The sequence below is a fragment of the Crocodylus porosus genome, unplaced genomic scaffold (genome assembly GCF_001723895.1).
Source record: "Crocodylus porosus isolate Cpor-Errol unplaced genomic scaffold, CroPor_comp1, whole genome shotgun sequence".
NCBI lineage: Eukaryota > Metazoa > Chordata > Crocodylia > Crocodylidae > Crocodylus > Crocodylus porosus.
In genome coordinates this window covers 9,791,298-9,817,472 of record NW_017728926.1, presented here as the reverse complement: position 1 = coordinate 9,817,472, position 26,175 = coordinate 9,791,298, and the positions used below count along the sequence as shown (strand labels likewise).

Genomic DNA, 26,175 nt, shown 5'->3' with positions numbered 1-26,175 from the left:
TTGAAGTTATGAGCCATAGATCAAGCCGGAAAAGTTAAACAGAACTTTAATTAAGTAGCAGATGGGCAATTTAATGTCTGGAAACATCCAGGGCTGCTGGGCTATAGAAAAGCATGGTGGCCAGGGCAGAGCCAAGCCCTAATAAGGGACACAAGATGTTTTGCTTTGGAGCCAATCTAAATAGCAATAGTCTGTGTGTGGGCAGCTCAGGAAGTTCCCCGCTGAGGGTGACTTTTCCTCTCCCTTGAGCCAAAGCACAATACGGGTTCAGCTAGTGATGTAAGTCTGGCCTTGCAGCCAGGAGCCTCTGTCTCTAGAATTCACTTCCTCCAATGCACAGGGAGAGGCCATGGTTATTACATCTCCTGCAAAGCTCATCTGTTCTCAGCCAGAGGAGAAATAGGTAGAGGAAAGAGACCAGGAGAGCCAGATGAGGTCTGGGAGCTTTCTTATAGGAACCCTGGGGCACATCAATGCTTGCAACTCAACTCTGAGATCTTTCACCATGAAAGATGCTGTAGCTGATACTGGCTGAACCTCCTGCAAAAGGTTGCTCTTGGGACACAGATCCCAGCACGCAGGGAGGCTTGTATGGTTAGAGACCTGTGCTGGGACTCTGAGTTGGGTTTCCAGCCATCCCGCAGGTTCCCTGAGTAATGCTGGATTTCCTTGTGCTTTAGTTCCTGTCCTGCATCTAGCACAGCAGGACCTCAGCCTTGGTGCAAACCATAAATACAGTTAATGAATACAGATGTGCCTGCATCAGAGCTGAGAACAGCACTGCCCACCACACGCATTCAGAGATAATTTATCAGGTGCCCCAACATTATTATATTAGTTAAAACATAATTAATGTAAAGATTTACCAAACAAAAAGCACACGAGAACATGGTCACCATCCCACCCCCACCCTCCTTCCCCATTTCACTTTATTGCTTCTCTCCTGTGAACAAACAAATCCTCCCCGGGAATATTTATCTTTGGATCAGGATAGCTCCTTCTCATGTGAGGTCAGGCCAGTTCACAGGTCCTTCAGACATCCATGGAGTTTAAGGCTAGAAGGGACTGCAGGGCCATCTAGTCTGACTGCTTGCACAGCACAAGACATTACATTTGATCCAGTTACCCTTTACTGAGCTGAACACCCCCTTGGACACAGGATGACAAGAGAAATATCCCAGCAGCATGCATTTGGGACAGCTGCTGTGCTCAGAAGCAGAGCGGGATGATCTTTTTTTAGCTAAAACTTCTGTGAATTTCTCTGCATGTCACTCAGTAGCTTGTGCAGGCAAAAATACCGCAAACAACCAAGAAATGGAAAAAGCCAAAATGTTTTGTTTCAACGTTTCCAACCTGCGTCATTTGTTCCATTGAAAATGTCATTTTGTTTTGAAATGTGTTTCAGTTCTAGTGCAAGATAAACCCTGTAAAAACACTCCAAACCAATCTACAATGTTCTGGGTCAAAAGAAGCATTCCCTCTGGTCCCAAATAATCTTTTTTTTTAAGTTCTTCCCCCATTTTTGTTTCATTTTTTTGCCAACAAGTGGAAAGGTCAATGGCTTGCACAGCTTTGCCGCGAGCGGTTCCACAGGCCACCACAAAGGAAAGGCGACCCGCAGCTCTTCACGGGATCCTGCAGCCCGTGTGACCGGTGTGTAAATAAAAAGGCAAGTTGGGACTATTCTAGCGATAGGTTTTGTACCCTTCTGCCAGGTGTCTGATGGAGGTGGCTTGGCCAGAGGTGAGGAGCGTTTGCAGCTCCTGTTTAAAAGGGAGCTGGAGGAGCGATTCTCAACCTGGGCTGCCATGAGATCCTCTTAAGGACCCTGCAGGGTGCCATTCAGCATAAGGATCGTTAGGTGTACAGACACCTACACGCGATCCACAAGATAAACCCAGAGATTTCTTCTGGTCATCCAGTGTCGAAACCATCCCAACCTGTCTGTTGGAGTTCTTTCCAACAGCACAATTGCTCTATTATTTTCCCTAGTCCAGGAACAAGTGAAAGCTGAGAGACGGCATTTTCCAGGGAGGCCCTTCAGTCTAACAAGGTTGAGAGCTTGACTGGAGGGATTTTAAACCCTTGAATGCTGGGCTGCACAAGTGCGGTTACAGGGCTGGGAGGCAGCCGTGAGATCCTGCTAAGGACAGAAAACAACAAAAGCCTGGAGGCCCTTCCCGGGGTACTGCGTGACCTGGGGCTCTGCAGGGTTATTGGATACTAGACTTACAAAGCAGGGACAGTCTTTTGTCCATAAAACCTCTGCCTGGCCTGGGACTGAATCTGCCCAGAGCTGTGCAGCAGGAAAGGGATTTTTTTTCCATGAGGAAAGAAAATTATATGTTGGAAAGGAAAAGAAAAATGGGAGCTTTTCTCAAGGCAGGTTGACCTATATTTTTAACAGCAGCAGCAGCTGTCTGCTCAGAGGTCTGGAACATCCAAAGTCAATTTGGAGGAGGTGGAGAAAAGGTGTGAGATAAATCAATGGCTATGTGGCTTTTAATTCCCCCCTCCCATTCTCTCTTTATCCGATGCCCCAGCACTTTCTGGCTTCTTTATAGCTGCCCTTGCAATGGGAATAGGAGGCCTGGCCCCCCGTGCAGCACCCACGATGCGGTCAGTGCCTCCGAGCTACTCACCTGGACTTGGTAAGCAGGGAACAGCAGTGCCTGTAGGACAACGGGGATCTCAGCACATGACATGAATGCTGACCTTGCTAGGATGATGGATGCTTATCTTGTTGGGGTGATCTGACCCCAGCTGACTTCCTGCCCCTGGGGCGGGGGGCTGGACCCGATGATCTTGCGAGGTCCCTTCCAGCCCTTATGTCTACGAAATGTATGAAATGAAAGGCAGGGACAATGCCTCAGGCCCAATAGAAAGTATTTTATTTCAATTACAATAAGGTCCACAATGAGGGGTGAAAAAATAGTTACAAAAAATTCCTTCCTTTCACATATAAATATTACAAGTCCCTCCAAGTCCTTCCCTTCGTCCACAATGCGATGGTGCCCCTCATACAGAAAGCAAGGCTGGCACCCGTGACTCAGTGGTTTCCTTTTAAACCTGGGAGAGAGGGACAAAAGCCCTGGAAGGCCCTCAGTCTCCTCCGAACCCCCCCCAGGCAGCTTCCCAAAAGTGCCGGGAGCAGAGGCTGGGGGAGCCGGATCCCCTCCTTTGCTCCCGGGGAGATGGCTAGTCTAATGCTCACAGCCCAGACTGCCCCTTTCTTCTCCCCCAGTGCTTGGGCCCTCTCAACTGACAGCACATCTTGAAGCGATCACGGCATTCCTCTCCGCTCTGGTAACGAACATCAGATAGGTTCCAGCTGTGCGACTAGGCTACCTATGGGAGGAACATTTAGGCTGACATGAGAGAAAAAAAAATTTACACAAAGAAGGGAGCAGCCCAGGGTCAGCGCCGGGAGAGATACAGAGACACTGCCCGTCGCCATGAGGCCTCAGCCCATCTCGTTCGCCCGCGCAGAGCATCTCTTTGGGGTTTCAGCAGAGGTCAGTTTGCTGAGGTTGGGCCTCCCTGACTTTGCAAGGAAGGAAAGGGGCAGACATGGACACACATTCCCTTAGCAATGCCAACCAGCTACACCCAAGACTTGAGATCCGGCCATGACACCGCACAGCTGGCAGTGGGGACCGGGACCACAGGCTAACATGAAAATAGCATGCATTGGCACAGCAATCCCCGGACCCGGAAGTAGTGATTTCACTGTCTGGAGCCTGCATCAGATCACAGCTTTTAGGAGAGAGGGTGAGGACGTGTGAGCAGAAGAGCGGTGCTGTAGCAGTGACACCGCTCTCCTCCAGATAAACTCGCTGTCTGGGAGCAGCAGCTGATCTTCACAAGTCCTACCGCCCTAGGGTGGCCTGAATGTCAGAAATGCCTTTGTGCTGGGCTGTGTTGCAGGTTCTTGGCTCTTTGGACTGCCAGGTCATAGAAAGCAGGGTAGACATGCACCTTACCAACTAACTAAGTCAGGCCATAGGCTGTTAGCTTTGTTCCCTTATTTGAAAGATGACCAGCCACCTTCCCCTGCACACCCAGGAGAACCAGCGTCCAGCCCCTGCTGGGTCCCCACTTAGAAGGGAGATGGGATCTAGCACTTCCCTTTCAGACAGCAATGGGAGAAATCTGCAAGCCTCTACCACAGGGTCAACTCTCCCAGCCTGGGGGGTACTTGGGGGCTCTTCCATAGATTTCATAGACCTTAGGGCTGGAAGGGTCCTTGGAAGATCATCGAGTCCAGCCCCCTGCCCCAGGGGCAGGAAGTCTGCTAGGTTCAAAGGATCCCAGCAAGATAAACGTCCAAATGGCTCTTAAAGGAGTCCAGAGTAGGTGCTTGCACTGCCTCCCAGTTCCCTTTCTCTCTCACATGCAACAAAGGTTGGAAGCCTATAAAGCGAGCCGGCATCACGACTCAGTGCTCCCAGCACCAGCCCCCATGGGACCATGCCGTGGGACTCCAGTGCCTCCATGCTCCCAACCAGAGATCCTGCAATGTCCCTTTCAAGAAAGGAGGTGCTTCGATATGGCAGCATCCAAGGAGGCTACAGGGGCCAGTATGGAGCGGAAATACAAAGGAAGGACAGAGTGAAGAGCTGGGGGGCATGGTACTGAGTGCCCCCCTTTGCTGCCTTCCTTCCAGCCAGGAGTCCCTGCCCCTCCCGGTTCCTGGGGGATTGTTCCTTTGGGCTTCCCTTTCCTCCATCCAAGACTGGGATTGGAGCAGGGAGATTTGAGCTGAACTCTGCAAGAGCAAAACGCATGCACACTCATGGCGTTCAGCCTCCACACAGGTCATCGCCCAGCCGAAGGCCAGCGGAAAGGGCTGCTTTCCCACACACAACTGCTGTTGTAAGGCACTGGGAAGTCTTTGACTTGTGCTGTTGTCAGGCTCCAGGCGGGGTGGTGCAGAGCTCACCCCCACCCCCTTTCTGCAGGAACAGCCCCCATGAGGCAGGCAGGGGGGTGGAGAACAGTGTTGCTGGGCTGGTAGAGGAGCGTTCAAGGAACAGCTGCATTCCCCATGATCTCCACCAGCCCAGGGACCAGGCGGTCCTGTGGTTTTCCCTCCGTCTTACAGAGCTGCCCAAAAGGGATGCTGGTGGTGTCGCTACCCGGTATCGGGGTAGGGGTCTCAGACTCCACAGGTTCATGAGCTGTGCCTGAACACAGCCGTTCCCCCAGCTTCAGTGGTCCATCCTGCCAGCCAGACACAAAAGTGACACACCGCTGCGTGTGACACCAACACTGAGAACTAGCATGTAAAGAGGGCTGGGCTGAGCCTGGGCTGGCCCAAAACAGCAAGATAAGGGAAGAGCTCATCACACAACTTGCCCAAATATTTCATTAACAACATCTTTGGAAGTGGGGAAGGGTGTCTTGAGGGATGGGGAGCCATGGACTAGCTGTACTGAACACTGTACAACAAGCAGGCCTGCCTTCCCTTCCCTTGACATTCAGAAAGTAAAGCTATCCAAGAAGGCTTGAAGTTGCAATGAAGCCTTGGCTAGAAGAACAGCTGCCTCTTCTGCTCCGAGGGCCAGTCTACAGCAAAACCTGTCTGCAAGCAGAACTTAATACGGCGTCCAAGCCCCGTTGGTCTTGGCTGGAAAAGAAAGCGCTCAAGAGAAGCTCAGATTTTGTCACCAAATGTAAGTGCTCACAGGGCACGTGTGAAGCAAAGGGCACCTCCTGCTCGTCACCCACAGCTCCTCAATGCTGCGTTCCCAACCCACTAGCTAGTCCACAGTGGTCACTGAGGACTAGGAGGATGGTTCCCTGAGCTGGTTGGTGAAGCCAGGGATTCAGTAAGAATCCCGGCCGTTGGGGATGAAAGGTTAATTTGCTTCTCTGGTGACCCTGTAGGACCCTCCCGTCTCCTCTGTTTCAACAGAACAGGCTCTTCTGCAAATCTTACACCTATAGCCACTTTACGTTAAAACAAAAAAAGGTAATAAATACACTAATCCTTTGCTTACAAAAAAGGCTTCTAAATGCATTGTCCCTGAAATTTTCCAGTGTATTCCACAACGTTCAAAAATATTTTCCCAAAAATATATCTTAAAATATTTTACATATTTATATATGCATGTGTATCTATGCAGATAAGTGGATGTCAGACATATGTAGACCCAGTCAGACCGGTTATCCCTTTTGTCTGTGGCATTCCCTTTATGACTTTTAGCAAGAAAGAAAGGTCTTCAAACCTGGCATATGGCAAGGACTGAACTGCGTAGGTGTGAATAGGGGTTAGTGCCTACAGACACATGCATATACACGTGCCCCATTCAAGGTGAAAAAGTCATTCACAAGTGGGTGAGAGTCCGAGGAGGCTTCACAGTGGATCCAATCTCAGATGATGCCATGAACCTAGTGCTCAGGGGTCCGTTCCTGCCGAGAGCTTGACAGTTCGCTGAAAGAAGAAGTAGTTGCCCTTCGAGCAGAGGGTCAGGGAAATTCAATTCTTGATGAAGGACGAATAAGCCAGAAGCTGGTTCCACTCTTTCCCGGTCCCTTTCTCTTCACCAGACTTCGCACTTCTTTTGGGGGTTCATGGGAGCGCCAGGAGGACAGTGGAAGTGCTCGGAAAACTCCTTGGAATTAGAGATAGTACCAATGACGCGGAAACGGGATGGGCTGTGGGGATCGGTGATGAGTCCTTCGTGGGAGCTCTCGGGGGTGCGAACAGAACACCAGACCTACAAACGCAAGGCTAAGAGAGTTAGGCCAAGGTCTTCTTTATGGCTGGAAACGCGCTCCCTGTGCCAGCCCCCCGGGCATATGAAAATACAGATATTTGCAGACGAGTTGTTGATCACAAAAAACTATCACAGTGGACACAAACACGGGTGGAGTCCCAGCTTTGTCTCCCTCGTTTACCAGTGCCCGTACCCTGCTCGATACTGTGCAGAGAACATGTGTCCAGAAGCAGAGTAAGGCGCTAGTTCACAAGGAGACCCCCCGGGCATTTCTTTAACGGAAGAGGCCCTATCAGGAGGGCTGGGTGCCTTGCTTTACTGTGAGCAAACATCAGACCCACTACACCGAGGCTCAAAAGTGGGCAGCGTTATCTTGCAAGTCACACAGTGTCCCCAGAAACAGAGGGACAAGGATCGTACCCACGCGAGGCAGGGAGAGGGCAGAGACGTACCTGGGCAAACCCCACAAAGAAGAGCTGGTGATTGGTGAGCCCCAGGGTCGGCAGCATGTCCTCGTTCCCATTCTTCTTCAGCCAATTTAGGTAGGCCTGCGGGCAGGAGACAACCGTGGGTAACTGCATCCTCTGGTGAGCTAGCGGCTGTACTTACAGCACCAGAAATGTCTCCCTGCCCTGGGAACCCAATATGCTGGACCAGTTGGAGATAGAGAAATTAGCCCCTAAGGGACTATACCTCTTTAGTCTCCACAGCATTTGCTGGCGGTTACAAAAGTCTTCCCCTCTGCCTGTTCTGAAAGAAACTCTGAAAAGGCCCCAAGGCAGTGGCTCTCAACCTTTTGAGACTCCAGACACCCCTCATTGGACTCAGAGCTGCACTCAGAAAATGCCAGCTCTGAGCTTTCATTTATTTCTTGACTGTGGAAAAACACTAGAGCAATTCTACTGTTGCAAAGAGCTCAGAAAGACCCCAGAGGAGCAGAATGGTTGTGACACCATGGATTCCTCACTGAAATCTCCGGTAGGCATTTGCACATCTCAGGGCTAATACCCTGCGGCACCCTCAGATGGATCCCGCTGCATCCTAGTTGAGAACCCTTGCCCTCGGGACTGGGATGGGAAGCACAAAATAAACTCGGGATGCCCAGCAAGAGGCGTGCTCCTTCCAGGGGCTGTGGATTCTCAGACCTACCATCTCCTGCTTCAGGACAGCAGATCCCAAGCTCAGGAGTCACCTGAAAAATCTGTTTTTAGCTGTGGCCCACTGTGGTGGTCCATGCCCTCACTCAGAAATGACACCAAGAACCGACGCTTGGTACCTTATCCTTTATGAGAACAGCGTAGCCTAGTGGGCAGAGCTCTGGATGGGGGGCTCAGGAGATCTGCATGCTATTCCTGGCACTACTACTGACCGGGGCATGGCTTTTCTGTCTGTGTGTTAAATGGGGAAGATGTTACCAACTCCTCTGCAGAGCACTTTGGGATCCACTCAGGAAAAGTGCTCTGTAAGAGCTAGGAAGTGTCCGTGCGGTGTTATGTTCATTGCTAGGTAACCAGGAATGTCTCTCCAGCTGCTGCATTCGATAAAACAGGAGGAGCACTCTGCAGTCCGCGAGTACAGGATACAACAACAGCGAACAGGCGGGGGCCTGGACCCCGTGCTGGGCTCTTACCCGATAGGCAGCTTTGAGGCCTCCGTTGTCGGCGATGTTCTCCCCTAAGGTGTGTCTACCATTCACCGCCTCGCCGTTCACGGTGTAGTTGCCGTACTGTTCCACCATGCACTCCGTCTTCTGCTTGAAGGCCTCTACCGAGGAGTTCTTCCACCACGGACGCAGGTTCCCATCTTTATCATATTCTCGACCTGGAAAAGAGCAGCCCGAGTGAGATGCGGGAACGGGAGCACACGCCACTGGGAACTCCTCCCAGCACAGTGACGCTGAAGGGCACCGGGTGGTTGTTTCAAGCTCACCAGCTTTCGTCAGTCACCAAGGCCACTGGAAGGCAGAGAGCACATTTGCAACAGCCAGGACTTTTCAGAAGGAACAGATACACCGTCCCTCTATTTTATGGGATCAGTGCAATTCCTACTGGAAGAGACTGCAGACACCTGTCTCTCCCATGCAACAGATCGTCACGGTTGCTTCTGAAGGTAACGTGCTCCCCTCCACTGTTTGTCTTTAAGACGCAAGGTGTTAACGAGCCCCAAGAGCATGTCCTTATTTTGCTGCAAAAGCAGCTCAGTGCACTTGCTCTTGCACCTCAGAGACTAGGCAGAGCCTTAGCTGCCAAACAGATGAACCTACTAGGAAAGACACAGCCCTGACATAACTTCCTTCAGGTCCCTGGAGCTAGGTCAGACCTATGGCCAGGAGATCCCCATTCACACGGCCTCTTTCATCTGGAAGAGTGCCATCGACTGTCGGTACTATGTCCTGGCACGAGAAGCCTTTCAAGGCCATGTAGAAATGAGCCCCGTTGGGAGACTCCAGACTGCCCACCTTGATCATCAAAGGCGTGAGTCAGCTCATGGCCTACGACAACGCCAATCCCACCGAAGTTCAGCGACCTGTGGGAGAAAGACATGGACCTTTAGGACACCTGGGCTGGACCCACTGTCTGTTCAAATGCTGGTCTTGCATGGCAGGAATGGGAATGGGCTAAGGGAGGTGGATGCTGGATTCAGCAATGGACGTGTGCTCCTCCAGCAGCCCCTCACACATGCCGACAGCACTCGCTGCCATGAAGACCTCTGGCATCTCCTCATGCAAGTCTGGCAGAGCTGGGAACCCCTCTGGACCCAACCGTTTCCCACCCCCCCGATGCTATTCTAGCCCATGGCTCAACCTTTCATACTGAAAGCTGCAGCTGGTCATACAGAGCAGCAAGAGACGTCTACCAACCTCCTACCAAGCGTTTACCATGGGACCTTCTCCCCACCCACTCTGCTGGATAGCCACATCGAGGAAAAGCCAGGTCTTGTCCATTGTATTGATCCTCTCTCCCCTGCTCTGCTGGAGAGGGAGAGAAGACCAGCAAGCGGGGGCTCCTACTTGGGTGAGGTACGGGTGTAGAAAGGAGCCTGCAGGATCCCGGCCGGGAATACGATCTCGTTCTTGGTTGGAGAGTAGTAGGCATTCGCTGCCGGAGGGGTCATGCTCCATCTGCAGGAAACAAGGGAAGGGTCATATCAGCAGTGAACACACACATCTTCATCTCCCCCACAAACCCTGAGCCTTCAAAAATACTCGTGACTACAAGGGTGTGTAGGGTGACCACAGCCATGAGGAAGGACTTCAGGATTCATTGCCACAGCACCGGGGGACAGCCCAGAGACAAAGAGCCCCAAAGCTGTCAGTCATTAGAACTGAAGACGGGTGACAAAGATGCAAAAAGCCGCAGGAACAAGACTACGATAGGACTCCATGTGATACTTCCACTGCCCACGAGAGGGAACCAGAGCCCTAAAGTAATCCCACTGGCTGGGGACAGTGAGGCTGGAGGACCACACTGGCGGTCTCTAAACAACACACAAACAAAACAACACCCCGTCCTGCTGTGGTTGTAGCACTCCTAGGTGGGAAACCCTTTGTGCAAGGTTTCTTGCTGAGCAAACATGTTGCACCACCTCTCTAATTTCCCACTCACTTCTTCTAAGCAAGACGGGCAGGAGGATTGAAGACGGGCAGGGGGATTGAAGATGGGCAGGGGGATTGGCAAGACTGAAGCTGTCTGGGCTGGGACCGGTGCCTCACTCTGCAATCTGTACAGCACCAAGCACAGCAGGGCCACAGGCCTCGACTTGGACTCCCAGACACTTCCCACAGTCATAATCCCACCTTTTCCCAATGCCAGACCAAGCAAACATAGAAGGGAGCTGTGTGCGTGTGCATATAGTTTAGCCTGCCTAGAGCCTTGCTCAGGTGACAGGCAGTTAGGTGGACACAGTTCTTTGAGTAGATGTGATATCTTTTATTAGACCAACTAAACAGTTGGAAAAAGTTGTTCACTGCAAGCTTTCAGGCACAAACACCCTTCTGCAGGTATAGGGAAAATCTGTTCTTTGGTGGAGGAAATAGAGACCTGTGCATGCTACAGCCTGGAGATTCCAGGAATGGGCAAAGACCATGGTTGAGGAGGGGCTGTATCTGAACTGCCGAGGCCCTAAAGGATGCGAATCAGACCTCAGTATTGCCCTATTTGCTGCGGGGAGAAGGGAAGTGTTCGAAGTGCTCCTTGGAGACTGTTGGCTGTTGGAGGTGGGGGCAATTTTGCTGCTAGTAGCAGTAGCAAAGGGGCTGGGCAGCAGAACAGTTCAGGTGTCTTATCACCCTTCCAGAGGTACGAGCTGGAGCCCTGCTCCAGACCTGTCAAAGGCTGCTAGACCCACTTGCGAATGGCACCTGGCCATTCAGGCTGTGGAGTCGATGGCGGCTGGATGATGCTGACTGCATTGCTCCCTTGTGTGTCGGCTGTAGAAACTGGGGTGTTGTAGCCACACCCGCAGTATGAGCCACTGGGCTTGGAAGGAGCTTTGGACAGTAGCAACCCCTGAAGCACCAGAAGTGGTCTTAGGTGTCCTCACTGTACAGTGTTAATGGACCATCCATTCAGGTGTCCTGAGAACAGGTAATGAAAATGAGGAAGGAGACTAGAGTGGGTCCAGAACTGGACTCCAGAGACATTTCCATCCCTAAATCAATGTCATTATGGAAGAAGTCAAACCTGTTTACTGGTCAGACCTGGAGCTACCCAGATTGTAGTCTCAGGTCTCCTGGCTGTTGTGCCAGCTTGCTCAAACTGTATAACCTATGGTTGCTCAGGTATCACCGGGCACCAGAGGAAAAACTTCCACCCCACTCACTCAGTAGAAAAAGCAAGGCAGGGAGGACTTACTGGTCTTGACTGGGAGGTTTCCGGAGCTGGTCAGCAGTCACTCTGGCTGAGAAGTTATAAAACTGCATGACGTTCTCGAAGTACAGGTCAGACATGGCTTCATACTGCAAAAACCAAACCGCAACTCAGCACAGGAGAGGAAGCCAGGGAGCTGCGTCCTTCCTGGTGTCATGTAGTGGTCTCCTGAGGTCCTCACAGGATGTCCACCTTGCATCGTGGATCTGCATCTATCCCTTGTACCCAGGCCCCAAAAGTTGACAGGCAACTATTCTTCTGTCTCTAAACAAGTAATTTTGGGCCCTTCATATTAAATCCTGCTATTCAACCACATGGGGAGGCTACAGTGAACTACTACAGACTTGAGTGCTGTCCACATGCACTTCCTCTTCTTCCCCTTAGGCCCCGACCAAGAGTTCACTTATCTGACTGCAGGGACATGGAAAGATTAGCCCACAAGTGGCCTAATTCAATGCAAGACAGAGATGCTGCTGCTTAGGGAATGCCAGAAGCCTCTACTGAAGGCATCAAATTGACTGCAGTCAAAGCATCTCAATCTCTCAGATAGTTACTTCTCCAGACAGCTCAGTCTGGCACAAGAGACGAACACACCTCCGCCCAACTACGTGGTACCTTAGACCAGGGCAAACAGATTGAGAGCGCAGCAATGATCCTCGGGCTGGTCACCTCCAGACAGGGCTGCTGCCGCACACTCCCGGCTGCCAGGACTGCACTGGGTCTATTTCTGGCTCCCAGTCTTACCCTACATAGCCCTAAACAGACACAGGCCCAGCTCCTCTCAGCAACACTGCTCCCACAGAAGATAGAGGCGTCCCAGTAAGAATCAGGCTGATGGAGCACGTTACTAGCAGAGGCAATAATCAAGAAGCCTTCATTCTGCAGCTGGTCTATACGTCAGGGCTCCTACCTGTGGGCACCCCGGGAGTTTTCTGTAGCCCAGGGTGAGAGAAGCAGAAGACGAAACATCCAACTTACATCATTGAACACCTTGTCCAGCTCCTTGGGGTCCATGATGAACTTGGGATAGCCGATCATATCATAGATCGCATCCACCTGGGTGAGGTCAGGGAAAGGAGAAGAGGAAATGGTGAGTTTAGTATCGCACCCTGCAGGGGTGTAAAAGCACTGATGCAACGTGCCTCCCCCATGCTCACTCTTCCTGCAGAAAGTGTTCAGAGTAGAAAAGCAGAACAGTGGAACCAAGAAGGGACTTGCATCACGGCTCTGGGCTTTTTGCACAGCCACTCCACGTCCCCCATCTTTTCCATGCACTGGGTCCTATCTGTCACCCACTGGGAAGCAGGCTTAATAGGCTGAGAGGTAGAAGCCCACTTATGGGATCATGCACCTTTGGTCATGGGGAGCTATCAAGTGAACTGGCAGAGACTGAAAGATGGTACCATCAGAAAATGCAGCTGTTGAGAGGCTATCCCATGGCACAGGCCTATGAAGTTTACATTTAAGTGATTAAGCAATGGCCTGTTGTGCTAGTTTCTAATAAGATGCACCAGGGAAATCCCTAGATCTATTTAAAACCCACTGGAGTCTCAGGATGTGAATGCAGGGGCTGGGATGAGGCCCCCGACAACTGGGACCCAGCGCCCCCCATGCTTTGCTCTTGCCTTCTCCTTGGCAGATTTCCTCGTGTCTTCATCCATCCAAGACAGGTTTGCCAGGCTTTCCTTGAAGGCCATCTTAATCTCTGTAATCATTTCCTCTGCCTAGAGGAAATAAGAGGCCATGGAGTCAGCCAGAAGCCCAAAAACTGAACCCTGCTCTGCAAGTTTGGAGACATAAGTAAAAGTCTCTTGAAACATCTGGAGGAGCCCACGCCTCTCGGCTCCAGGCTGCAGACAGGGCTCAGGCGCTGGCGGTGCTGTCCAGCAGCTCCCTGATAAGACCCATGACCTATCCAGGGAGATGGCAACAACAAACAATGGCTCGTTGTTGCAGACAGCTGTGCTCCCTGCGAAAGCACGCGCCCATCCCAGAAGGAGCGCTGCGGCCCACGAGAAAGTCTCACTGGCTGCAGGGCCCTGGCGTGGGCGCGGAAGTTGGGCTTTGCCAAGTGGAAGTGGGCAAAGAGAGTAAAGCACTGCTCTTCGTATCCATCCGGGGTAGCGTCATCCAACCGGGCACGGGCCGGAGACGCAGCAGCCCCCCACGTCAAGCAGAACAGCCAGCCCCTCGTTATGGGTAGGAGCCTGGATGGCGACCCACCAGGTCTGGGCGCTATTCCCAGCTCGGCTGCTGTCAGAGTGACCCTGGGCAAGTCTTGTGCCTCAGTTTCCCCTTGGAGAAAATAGCCTGAATTCCTGCAGAGGGGCTGAGAGAAACCACAGGGCTCTGCGTCTCCCCCATGACGGAGCAGCTTGTGTTGTGCCAGGGCAGAGGCAGCTGCTACTTATTAGAGCTGCAGCTGGTTTGGGGTGCGGCACCCCCCCCCCCCCGAGTTTCCCAGAGGACTCTCTGCCCCGCCACGGGGACGAGCCCTTGACCCTGTAAACACCGCGGTTTGGGGAGCTTTGCTTTCACATGCAACGTTGCTCTTTGCAAGACAGAGACTTAAACTGGCTCCAGATTTGCTCCTGGCCAGCCTTCCCCAGCCAGTGGAGCCCAGCCAGGAGGCCACGGGGGAGGCTGCGGAGAGCGCGGCAGGGACATACGATTTTCTTGCTGTCCTCAGCGAAAGTGGCTTTGACAAACATGGCTCCCAGCGCAAAGCCCAGGTTGCTGTCGGTGTCGCTGACGCAGAACTTCCAGCGGGGCTGGCACGTCTGGAGGGAGAGGGAGAGTCAGCGACCGGACCCGTGCGGGCTCCGACGGGCCCTTTCCCCCCCTTAGCTGGGAGAGTGTCGGAGCCACGCTTCGCACTCAAGGCAGCGATGCCCCCCTGCCCAGGTGCCAGCCAGAATCAAGAAGCCTTAATTTTGCAGCTGGTCTATATGTTGGGGCTCCTGCAGTGCTGCTTCTGGTGGGCACCCCTGGAGGTTTCCTCCGGGCAATACCCGAGCCTCACCCCATGGACCAGCTCCTCGCACCCATGAGTGACAGCACCAAGGGCAAAGGGGAAAAGCAACCCCAGCGCCTGCAGGCAGAGCTGGCTTCCTGCGATTCATGGGCTGCTCTTATCTCGCCCTGATAACCGGCAAGTTGGGATGGCTCAGTGGGGGTGAGGAGACGACAGGGATTCGACTGAGAAAGAATGGCTTCCCTTTCCAGGCGTCTGCTGGGGAAGAGCTGCCTGGGAAGGGGATGGGGTTTGGGCTGGGTCATTCCTGGAAGCCGTTTCACTGGCTGGTCAGAGGAGGAGGTGACCTTTCTTCCCAGCTTGTCTGCAGCAGCCACTGGAGCCGCGAGTCCCGGGTGCGGGGTTCAACCGTCAGGTGCAGACTCCATTAGCTGTGGCCAGGTGGGGTGTTTCTGGTGGCTTCAGCTGGGCTCAGGACAGCCTTCGGCAGAGGCGAAGCAAGCAGCCGCTCGGACTTGGCCGACCCACTCGGTCTCTGCAATGCCCGCAGCAGAGCTCCTGAGAGCTGGGCCCTCTGCGGGGGAGCTTCTGCCTGCCTACCTCCAGGCTGGCAGCGTGGGATGCTGCCAGATCACAGAGGCAGCCCTCGGTGAAGGCGAGGCCAAGGAGGAGCGTTAGCTCAGCCTATGTTTCTTCTCACCCTTTGGGGAATGCCAGTACTTTGCAGGGACAAGCTGGACTGGAGAGTAACCAGGGGGATTTTAAATAGGATTTAGAGACTGCCCTAGCTAGAGACATGCACTTTGCCAGGTCATCAGCCCCCGTTCTGTCCCGCACACTCACCTTCTTCATCCCATACATGGCTTCCATAAACTTCTCCTCTGCATCCTGGAAACGCTGGTCCAGGAAGGAGCTTGTTTTCCTCACCAGGTTCCAGATCATGTAGTTGTTCAAGAGGCTGCAACAGAAGAAGGAAAAAAAAAATGCTTTTCCACTAAATATTGAAGTTCTCAGCCCTGCTTTCTGGTGGAGCTCCCACCTCTGACACGACGGCCCATGGCAGGGACCTTTTGTTTGGTATCTTACAGCCTAAGGTAGAAACTCAGCTCCTGCTGAGACCAGGTGATATTGTACTCGAGGCAGTGCAGGAGCAAGGGGAGGGTGGGGTGCAGAAGAGAGAAAATCCACAGCAGTAACCACAGTGGAGGCTGAGGCAAAACTGGTGTGGTGGGGCTGAGACTAGGCCCCATCCTATTCTACCTGTTAGACATCTAAGTGGCCCTTAGAAATGTCAGTGTCTACGTGTGAGCCTATTCCCCTTTGCTTGAGCTCCTGAAAAACAGTAACATATCTGCTCCTATTAGCGCTCTCATCTTAGCCTGCAGACTGTAACAAAAAGCTAGGAGGAAAAGGCGTTTTGCAGGGCCTCACGCAGGGTGGAAGAGGCTCACACTTAGACACCTCGATAACTAAATGCCTAAACGATGAACAGGATCCAGCCCCTGGAGTCTTTGCAGTCTTTCGAAACGGGAACTCCTGGAACCGGCCTTCCCCATCCCACACCCGATCTCCCACGCACGCGGCGGCCAGGTGCCCTAGCGCCTCTGCAAACAGCCGTGCAGGACAGCTGCGAGATGCCACCGGCAGAAAGGTTGCGCCCGTCTCCTGGGAGTCACGAGAGTGTCGTGCCCCAAGTGTCTCTTGGTACGTGGACCAGAACCGTTTTAGGTGCTAGCTGCTCTCACCATTTGTCCGTGTTGAGGATGAGGGTGGAGACTTGCTCCAAGTACTCTTTGGCGTAGACCACGACTGGCTCGGACTCGTTGAGCTCCACCGGGTAGAACACGGTGGTGAGGAAGGGCATCCAGTCCACAGCCGGCGCCAGGCTCTGGAAGAAAGGCAGAGCTTAAAACACCATGCGTTGCCCATCCGGCAAGTCCCAGGGCACAGAAGACAGGGCCAAGTTACAAGATGAGCCTACGAGCCGATCTGTAGGACAGCTGCAGGTCTAAGGCTCCCCGCTACCCTTCCCAGCACGACTTCATTACAAAAGCCTGTCTACCTGCCTCATGCCTATTGATCCCCATCACCTTTGATCTTCACTGCCATGCATTTGCATGCTCACAGACCTGCCTTTTGTGTACTGGCTTCTGTTCCACCCATGAGAGCACGCAAAACACCAGCAGATTATGCCTGAAGAAAGGTGTTTGTGCCCAAAAGCTTGCAAAGAACAATTTTTCCAACTATTTAGTTGGTCTAAGAAAAGACATCACATCGACCCAGAGAACCTCGTCTGGGCTAAGACCCGCGCTGTAGGTTCAGCACCACCAAGGTGCATCTGAGGCCTGGGTGGATGGTGGGGGAAGGAGGGGCCGTATCAATTCAGCGAGGTGAGATATCATCAGGAACACGATGTCCTGCAGGCTGGGCCATATGGACAAGCTTCTCCACTGTTGTCCTCCAAGAAGACCCTGACTCGCAGGGCAGGTTCAGCAAGAGGTGGGAAGACCCCTGGTCCTCGCGAGCGGGCCTTGCTGGCACGATTGCTGTTTTATCGCCAGCAGCTACTGCCGTACGTTCCTTAAGCGGGCCTGTGCGTTCAGCCTTGGCCAGCCGCCCATCCTCTTTGGGAGCCATTTCCTTCCCAGAGGGAGGCAACTGCATCCCTGAGGGTCTAGCGAGTTAATCGGACTTTGCCGACTCAGGTTCCCATGACAACTCCTGCCTCTGGAGGTCAAAGGGGAAAGAATGATTTCCTCCCTTGATCCCTGGCGAAAATGAAGAGTGAATAAATCCAGGATTGCATAAGGGGAATGAGCAAGGTGATAAATGGGGTGAGCTGCTGTCAGTCCTTGGAGGAGAGAAATGACGGTACGGATATCGCCAGCTGGGCTGTCTGAAGGGGCTCGGCCTGGAGCCTCTGCATCATGACGCACCGGCCTCAGAGGCCCGAGTTCAAGGACGAGTTGTGCCGGCTGTAAACCCCTACAGGGGCATGAGGCCCTTGAGGGGCAGCACCGAGTGACAGGGGCAAGAGGGTGAGCATCACAGCCCTTGGCACCTACCAATTTTAGCTTTTTATGCGCGGTCAGTGATCATTACTCCCCTTCTTGAGATGGGGAAACTGAGGCAGGGAGCTTGGCATGAGGTCACACAGTGGGTCAGGGGCCTGGCTGGGTAGAGAGCCCAGGTCTCCTCGGTCCCTGGTCCCCTGGGGGAAGCGATTCCTTTTTCCCAACTTAGCCCGTCTACAGCTACAACTGCCCAGGACCAGACCTGTCCTAGCGGGTACGGGAGCCATCGCTGTCCTTACCTTGAGATCCCTGGCTGTCATTTTGTGGTAGATCACCTCCTCGTCTCTGCGCTTCTCCTGCGGGATGGTGATGTTGGCCAGGGCTGTCTCGAAGTCCAGGATCTGCTGCATCTGCTGCCGGGTGGACTCCTCGTCTCGTCCCCCCAGGAGCATGCCCAGCTGCACCATGTAATTTAGATACCCTGCGAGCACCTGGACATCAGAGCCAAAAGAATAAGGCGAGGGCTCAAGCTGGCAGGGAAAGGCCTGACTTCTCTCAGTCACCGGTAGTGTAGGGACTATAGATCAGTTGAACACTTAGCAATAAAAAGACTCCCTGGCCAGCCCGTTTTCCCCAGCAGACTGCAAACAAATCCTCCTCCTCACGTCTTTGCAGCGTTCCTCCCTGCTCCTCCTCTGGCCACCCCCGTTCCCTCTCACGGCATCTATGGTATTATTTTCAATGTGCTTTATATGCCGCCCTTCCCTGCAGAGGTGTAGTAGCGTGCTGCCTGCTTCTCCCCTGCAGCCACAAGTTCTCCCCCTGCGAGAGCTCGGGAAGGCAGGGAAGCGACTCAAGCCTCTGCCCCAGAGTCAAGGGGGATCGTTTGCTCTCCCCAGCGAGAGGAGCTGGATCAGTCAGACCTGATCAGAGAGGTGGAATTAGCTCCTGAGGCCGCCCTGCGGGAAGCTGGCCTGCGTGCAAAATGGGAATGCCTCCCAGATGCTTGCTTCATGGCCGTTTTAGCCACAGAAATACACAGCTCCCCGTGCAGCAGAAAATCACTGCAAGAGCTCTCAGAATCGCAGGCGTGGCTCCGTGAGCTTGTATCCTCTCCCTTTTCATCACTGGCAGATGCGGCGTGGTGTCATGCATGTGTCTGCTGGAAGAAGGCTGAGCACCTGCTCTGGCTACGACTGCTCTGTGGCTGAGCACCTCCAGCCCCACCTCCAGCGCTGTGTCCCTTTGCGAGCCGGGGAGCGACTGACCCGTGTTTCTGTGCTCAGCAAAGATTCCCAAGTGCCACGAAGGGAGATCCCAGGGGCAAGCTCGAGTTTAAGCAGCCCAGGTCTTGCACTGAGCCCACCCTGCAGACGGACATCAGGGGAGGGACACCTACCTTTTCATTCTCCGTTTTGTTCAGGTAGTAATCCCTGGAGGGCAGTGCCAGCCCTGACTGATCAACCTGCAAAGCGAGCAAGAGCAGGAGTGAACCCAGTGCACAGCACTGGTAAAGCAGAGAGCTTGGCTACTGCAGAAGCCAAACCCATCCAGGAGGGTGCCCTGGGTCCGGCGTACTGCTGAGCCGTCACCCCAGCCGGAGCCACCCCCAGAAAGCTGAGGGGTCTGCTAGGGCCATTAGGCAACAGTGGCTGCGCTGGGTGAGACGGGCGCGTTTCGCTGCGGTGCTCACCTGGATGACGTTGCTGTTGGAGTTCTTGGAGTCGGCGCTCACGTAAACGGAGAAGAAGGGCGAGACGTGGTAGTGGGCCGTGACCTCCCGCAGGGTCTGGTTGAAGTTATCTTTGTCCCAGGGGTCTGTGATATTCCAGCCGCCAAGCTGGGGAAGGAGAACCCAGGGAGATGCATAAGACAGGACAGGTGAGCAATGGGAAACTCCTTGGAGCCTGGGTCAAAACCGGGCAGTGAAACAGGTTTTTAGTGGGGGCAGGTGGGTGCTCTGTGGTTTGTGGCTCTCGTCCTCCCCTGATCCTTCTACCCAAGATAGCTGGACAGCAGCAGATCATGGTGAATGACCCATCCCTGGTGTTTGCTGAGCTGTCTTAGTGCCTTGGCCACAGCAACCTGGCATTGTGCCTTCATTGCATCTGGACACTGCAGATTTAACAGATTGGATCTCGCAATATTTCCATTCCTTAACTGGCACGGTGGAAAAACCACTGCAGTCACCCATGGTGCCCATACCCATGCCCATGCCTAGGCCCAGGCTTTTCAGCACTGCTTGTACCCGTGGCCTTGGGGGAGATGCTGGCAGCAGGAGAGACTGGACAATTGAGAAGGCAAGACCAGCTTTCTTTAATTCATGCACTTTTGCTGCAATGGTAAGAGCCACTTTACTACACCACCTCTGTGGATTGGTGGCACCCACAGACCCTGCAGTACAGCATCCACACGGGTAAGACCAGGAAAAATCCTGGCTTTTGGTTAGCTAAATGTCCTGTTAGGGAGCAAGGCAGGGATGTAGGCATTTAGGAGGCAGATGCTCGGTCCACCCACTGGCTCCCAGTGTTGCATCCCAGAGACTTGGACAGGATGGGGTATGATTTGCAGAGGCACAAGTGCAGCCAGGCACTCAACTCTCCCTGACACTCCCCGAGACCCTGATGCCCAAATGCCATCTGTGCATTTACTATAAATCCTCCAGAAAAATAACGTTCAGCCGAGGTGAATGGATCCGCAGGGACCCCAGGCTGGAGCTCTGGTTGGGTAGCCTTGAAAAGTGACCTCAAGCTGGGCAGATCACCCACGTGGCCCAAGGACTCCACTGGACACAGCGGATATCACTTTCTCTCCGTGTCCGTGATACAGAGGAAAGACAGACAGGCCCATGCCAGGGCACTAGCCTTGCACAGCAAAGCGGCTGCCTCTGATTTCACATCCCAAATGGGACTGAGGAGGCAGGGTCTGGTAAGGGTCACTCTAAGGGAACCAGTAGGTATGCCATCCCCAGCCAGCCGGTGGGAGCTATGCCCGCCCATCCCCGCCACCAGTGCAGTGCTGGTGCGAACGGGAGCAGACCTTAAGCTCTGTGGGCGCTCCGGGCAGACAGGCCTTACCTTCTTTATCAGCTCCATCAGTGGCTTGGCGTTCAGCTCCTCGATCTTGGTCTCGTTCATGCAGGACTGGTAGTAACGCTGGGCCTTGCGCTCAGCCTCGCTCGACACGTTGGCGGTGGTGTTTTCTGCAAGACAGACCGGGCGCTGCGTGAGGGGCTCCGTCCGGGCCAGGAGAGGGACGTCGATGCTTCAACCTCACCCCAATTGGCGCTAGGCGGGAGGGATGAGGCTGGCTCTGCTTGGCCTGCAAATCAGTCCCCTCCACACCAACTCCCTCTGAGGGGCTCTTCCAGCCCCAAGCATTTCAGTGGTATTTCAACTGCTCCCAGGACCTCTCCATGCATAGGTCTCTAGTGCCGGCGTGTCTTCCCCTTCCACCTCCAGAGATCCATCTCGGGGGAAAGCCATCCCCAAACTCCTCCCAGAGGCCTCGCTGACAGCTAAGGTTTTCAGACACCCCGCCTTCTCCCCACCCCACTTACCCTGGGAACCAAATCCCTTAACCTCTGCAGCCCTGGTGCTACCATACACACCCATTTTCAGGCTGTAGACATCAAAGACTTTGGGGGTAAGTAACTGGGTCCCCTGCAGTCAGCAGGCTTATATGCGGCTCCCAGCACTCCCTCCTGCTGAAAGGCTGGTGCTGGTGTAGCCAGATTAAAAGCGCAGGCTATTCTAACCAGCAAGGCTGCTGCAAAAGCTGCCTCTGGGACTGTGTTGTCAAGTCTGTCTGCAGACCGCCGGACAACTGGCTAGGAGAGCATGAAGCTGCGGCAGGCCGCCTACCGGACCGGCAGATGCTCGGTGCATGCCCGCGGGAACAGCATGGTGGAAAGCAGCTTGCTGTACAGAGAGGCTGGGGCGACTCCCAGGCCTCCAGTTACTGACAGACACACCGAGCCCTCCTAACCCTGGCACGACAGGCCATTCTTGCCTGCTCTGCCACGATGCAGCTGTGCTGAGGATGTGATGTCCCTCAGGAGACTCCCCCTCCAGGGTCAGAGGCAGGAGCCAGTGCACCGTGATGGAAATCCCAAATGCAGCAGATGGTATGGACTGCAGGGCTCCGAGTGATGCAAGAGCTGCTTTGGAGGTGCCCCTTGGGGGGGAAGGAATGAAGAAACAGCAGAAAACTGAAGAGGCTGGACACCGAGGTCTGCCGACTTCTGGACCGGTGCAGTGGTCGCCCCAAGCGGGGAGGGCATGCGCTGTGGCATCGGTCCTATGAAGTGCTGCACATGCATGTGGGAGTGGAGGGCTTGGGCTGTGATCCTAGCCTATGTCCCACTCCTGGCTGTGGTTGCCTCCTCCTTTGGCTCTGGCCATGAACCAAGGTCCTAGTATTTGTATTAGAGCAAGCCAGACATGGCAGCTGCTCAAGAGGTTTCTTTTGGGACTGCATATCCTGAGTAGAAAGCAGGGTAGATATGCCTCTCACGGACTAACCAGAGTAGGTATGTATGTATATATCTGGCTTCAGATGCTGTGAAAGTACATGCACAAAGCAGTGCATAAGAAAGGATATATCCTGAGACCTTGGAATCCCGTTTTTGGAGATAATCTGGTCCCAGAGCCAGAGGGCATCTCAGAAAGCACTGCGTGAAAGCTGCCCATAGACTGGCTCTCACCGTCGCAGCAGCTGAAGTCCCTGTGTGCCAGCACAGCGGGCCAACTCACGGCTGGAGCAATGGCAGAGGGGAAAGGCACGGGGGAGGTTGTGCCAATACGCGCAGCCTCCTTACGCTGCACGTGGGCCCGAGCAAGGTCTCAGCTCTCCTGAGCGGGAAGAAGCCAGGCGAGGAGCAGGTCCCCAAGGACCGGGCAAGCAGATAGGAGAGGCAGAGAGGGAGTTATCAGGGCTCCAGCAGGGACGAAGCTCTCCCGGGGGAGGAGGAAGCACGAGAGATATTAGCTAATAAACAGCTGCACATCTGTTGAGTGTAAAACCCAAACACAGCCCACTTGGCCGAGCCAGATGCAGGAAGCAGTCTCTGAGCCCAGGGAACAGAGCCTCTGTTGCTATGGGAATCTCTCCCGCTCTCAGGCTTCATTGCCCTGGGAAGTGGCAATCCAGAGAGAAGAACCTGCAGGAGGGAGCTCCGGCTGTATCGTTCCACCTACCGCTGCTCTGGGGCTGGCTGCCCGGAGGAGAGCGACAAGGGAAGAAAAACAGAAGCCATTTTTCAGGAGCCCCTCAAAGGTCTGCAAGTCTCCTGGCTCCACTTGCTGCCCTGCCCTCCGTGCTCCCGGGGGTGGGCTTCTTCTTCAATCATATTTATTTGCATATCAAGAACTGCAGTGCCTTGGAAGAGAAATGATAAACGCTCCCACGGCCAGGGTGAGAGGCCTAGGGCAGGCAGCTGTACAAAGGACGGCCTTTCTCATTGAAGGTACATCTGCTCTTCCCCTGCGGAAGGCAATCCCACACGCTCCCCTAAGGTCTTTTAATAACCCCAGCATCTAAATACTCAAGGCTTTAAAGCAAGACCACACTCTGTAGGGGCCGGCTTGCATCCATCCCCCCAGCCAGGCAGGAGAGCACGACCCAGTAGATCATGGCCGTGCTGGGATCCGATGGGGTTTCCCTTCCTAAAATGCCACCGTTCTGTCATCTCAAACCCTCCAGTTAGGAGAAGAGGCTGCTTGAACTTGCAAGCCAGGATCTGCCTGCTGTTGACCCTAAATCCCCTAGCTAGCAAAGACGCACAAGCTCTTGGAAGTACAGACGGGGCGAGCAGGAGGGAGATCATTTCATCTTTGCAGGGCAAGGTGGGACCACTCCAGGAACAATGAAGCCACGTGGGGTGCCCGTGTTTAAACAGAGATTTGATGGATTGAAAAGCGTGCAGAAAGGAGCCACAAAGAGGACCAGACAAATGCCTTTCGTCAAGAACCTGAAGGCCCTCGATCAGTTAGTTAGAAATTCCAGGAGTAACTTCATCGAAGTGTGGCAGTACTTTCAGGGACAGAAAATACCAAGCACTGGTGAGCTCTTCATTTCCACGGAGAAAGGCAGAACAAGAACCACCGCCGGGAAGTTAAAGCCAGACTAAATCCAACCCGCAATACGGTGCGATTCTCCAAACAGGGGGGCGACAGACGGCTGGAACGGACTACCAGGGGAAGTGGCTTGAAGCCTGCAGATGCAGACTGGCAGCCTTTCTGGAAGCGAAACTTTAGCAAAACTCAGGCTTTAACCTCACTACAGAGCATAATTATTTGACCTGTGCTACACGGACTAGATGAACTGCTGACCCCAATCTGGCTTCAAATTTCATGCAGATAAGCGTGTTGGCCAGCTTGGGAACCATACTAATAGCAGTAGCACACACAAAAGTGAGAAGCTAACACTGTTTTGGTTGCCAGACCTTTAGAAATCATTTCCTGCTGTAGTCCCAATAGACAATATGGAGAACAGTTAAAAGCGTGTGCTAGAAAGGTGTCTCACAGGGGGTGTGGAGCCTGCAAGTGCCAGCCAGTGCTCCTGGCAGCTGAGGAGATTGCGTGTGCCGTACCTGAGAATCAACCTAGGAAAGCAATGCAACGAGAACAAGGAGGCTGAGGAATCGGGGGCCCTCCAAGGCACTGTTTACTGCTCGTATAGTCCCGAGCTGCCAGCTCACAGGGGTCCAGCCTGGAGAGATCAAGCTGGGTGGATCCCAGGGCGCTTCCACTTCGGATGGGTCTGCTAGATCCCATCGACCCTCAGGGGCTGCATCCAGCACAGAGGCTCTCGCGTGGCTCTGCCCATGCCGCAGCCGCGCAGTCATGGGGAAGGCAGGACCACGTGCATGGCTACAGCAAGACAAAAATGCTGGGGCTCAGCAGGAGCTGCCTTCTGCAGCCTAGCTAACTCTTGCACGCGAAAACCACCCGCTACCCGGGCGCAGGGACGGGTTCCTTAGCATCTCCTCGGAGCTGCAGAATAGGTCGCCAGGTTCCCTGCTGCCCACTACGAACGCGTTTTACTGCTGCACACATTTCCCCTTCACAGCCGGTAGCTAAAGCCCAACGTTTTCTTCCCCAAAGACCCCAGAAGCGCGGACCACCACGAAATGCCCTGCAAGTCGGGAGCGGCCGTGCGGGGACAGTCTCGTCTCCAGCACATGTGTTTGTCATCAGCACTGCCAGTTCGGTGCAACATGAGCAGGTCGGGTTTCTCTGCCGGCTGCAACCGCCGTGTAACATTAGACTCAACGTTTTGCTCTGTTGTGTAATTCAATTTTGATTTAGATTAAAGATCTGCAGAGATCACACAAACCCTGGAACGAGGCAGCTGGAACCCGCCTGCGTGTTTTGACTGTCCCTTGGCAATAACCAATTTACAAGATTAAAATCCTGCGCAGAGGCGCTCTCCTGAAGTTAGACAGACACTTGGCTGGGATGGCCCCATCAGGGACGATCCTGCCTCGAGCAGGGGGCTGGACTACTTGACCTTGTGAGGTCCCTTCCAGACCTACTTTCCCATGTGCTCTATTATTTGCAGTCAACTTTGGATGCACCGCTTCCATTTGGACCCTGACATCAAGCGCAAGGAAATGGCAGGGACACCCCTCTCCTACCAAACAAAGGCCCTCTTCCCAGTCTCCTGCTTCAGATAATTACACCCAGAGCCTAGCGCGGTCTTTTGCGTCAGGAGCGCTGATAAGGAACCCCTTTGTTTGCTCCAGGGCTGCACAAAAAGGCCCCAGGGCTGCTGCAGCTGTGCAGACAGCGCTGACCCACTTCTCCTTTGGCAGGCAGACGTTTGTGCGGGCCCGTGATCAACGCCCTGCCGACAGCGGCAGGCGGCTGCAAGGAGCTCTCTGCTGTTTGCTTGAAAGTTATTTCCCCTTCTCGCCCGGACAGCCCTGCTCTCACTGCTCAGAAAGCTGCAGCTGGCTTGTATCAACAGCCAATTCGCAGGCAGTCCCGAGCTTGGCTTTCTGGGTGGCTGCTGCGAGCCAGCCAGGCCCATCCCATCCCTTGCAGAGCTTAAGACGCACGCCACCTTCCCCGAGAGATCGCCCGCCCTGCACAACTGCTCCCACCCATGCACCAGGAGCATCCTGCTGAGGTGCAACCTGGAGGGGGGTGTCTTTCCATGCCAGGGCACGGCATGTCCACCTCCCCGAGCCAGCGGTGCTACCGCTGCACAGACACGTGCTCCTTGCCTGCGGGGCTGGCTGTGCTCCTTAGACCACAAAGGTGGCTCGGTTACAGTCGGCTAGCCCACTGCAAAGTTTCTGCCCTTGCTTAGGGCCTGACGTTTCCTGCTCTCCATGCACAGCAGACGGCAGAGGGGGGGTCTGCTCCCGCTGTGGCTTAGAACTGCAGTTTCTTCATCCCCTGCAAAAATAACTGGGGTTTGGGGCTGGTCAGCTGGGGCAGAGCCACAGAAATCTGGCCAGGAGTGACCAGGAATAACGGTCACAAGCTGGCGGAGGGTAGGTTTAGATTAGATATTAGGAGGCGCTACTTCACAGTCAGGGCGGCTAGGGCCTGGAACCGGCTTCCAGGGGAAGTGGTGCAGGCTCCTAG

The 26,175-nt window shown here is 54.0% G+C and overlaps 1 protein-coding gene across 3 annotated transcripts in view; it reads right to left on the bottom strand.

Moving 5' to 3' along the window:
* Positions 1 to 4,706: 4,706 nt before the first annotated feature.
* Positions 4,707 to 26,175, bottom strand: part of ECE1 (endothelin converting enzyme 1) — a 50,791-nt gene continuing 29,322 nt past the window's right edge. For all 3 annotated transcript variants that reach the window (XM_019541406.1, XM_019541408.1, XM_019541405.1), the window contains 15 exons: positions 20,656 to 20,780; positions 19,272 to 19,418; positions 18,978 to 19,043; positions 17,878 to 18,069; positions 16,310 to 16,452; positions 15,408 to 15,522; positions 14,260 to 14,370; positions 13,216 to 13,314; positions 12,569 to 12,646; positions 11,576 to 11,679; positions 9,733 to 9,843; positions 9,181 to 9,248; positions 8,353 to 8,543; positions 7,175 to 7,270; positions 4,707 to 6,722 (listed from right to left, as the gene is read on the bottom strand). In XM_019541406.1, coding sequence (XP_019396951.1) covers positions 6,546 to 6,722; positions 7,175 to 7,270; positions 8,353 to 8,543; positions 9,181 to 9,248; positions 9,733 to 9,843; positions 11,576 to 11,679; positions 12,569 to 12,646; positions 13,216 to 13,314; positions 14,260 to 14,370; positions 15,408 to 15,522; positions 16,310 to 16,452; positions 17,878 to 18,069; positions 18,978 to 19,043; positions 19,272 to 19,418; positions 20,656 to 20,780 — 1,823 coding nt within the window. In that variant the 3' untranslated portion in view covers positions 4,707 to 6,545. The remainder of the gene's footprint in view (positions 6,723 to 7,174; positions 7,271 to 8,352; positions 8,544 to 9,180; positions 9,249 to 9,732; positions 9,844 to 11,575; positions 11,680 to 12,568; positions 12,647 to 13,215; positions 13,315 to 14,259; positions 14,371 to 15,407; positions 15,523 to 16,309; positions 16,453 to 17,877; positions 18,070 to 18,977; positions 19,044 to 19,271; positions 19,419 to 20,655; positions 20,781 to 26,175) is intronic.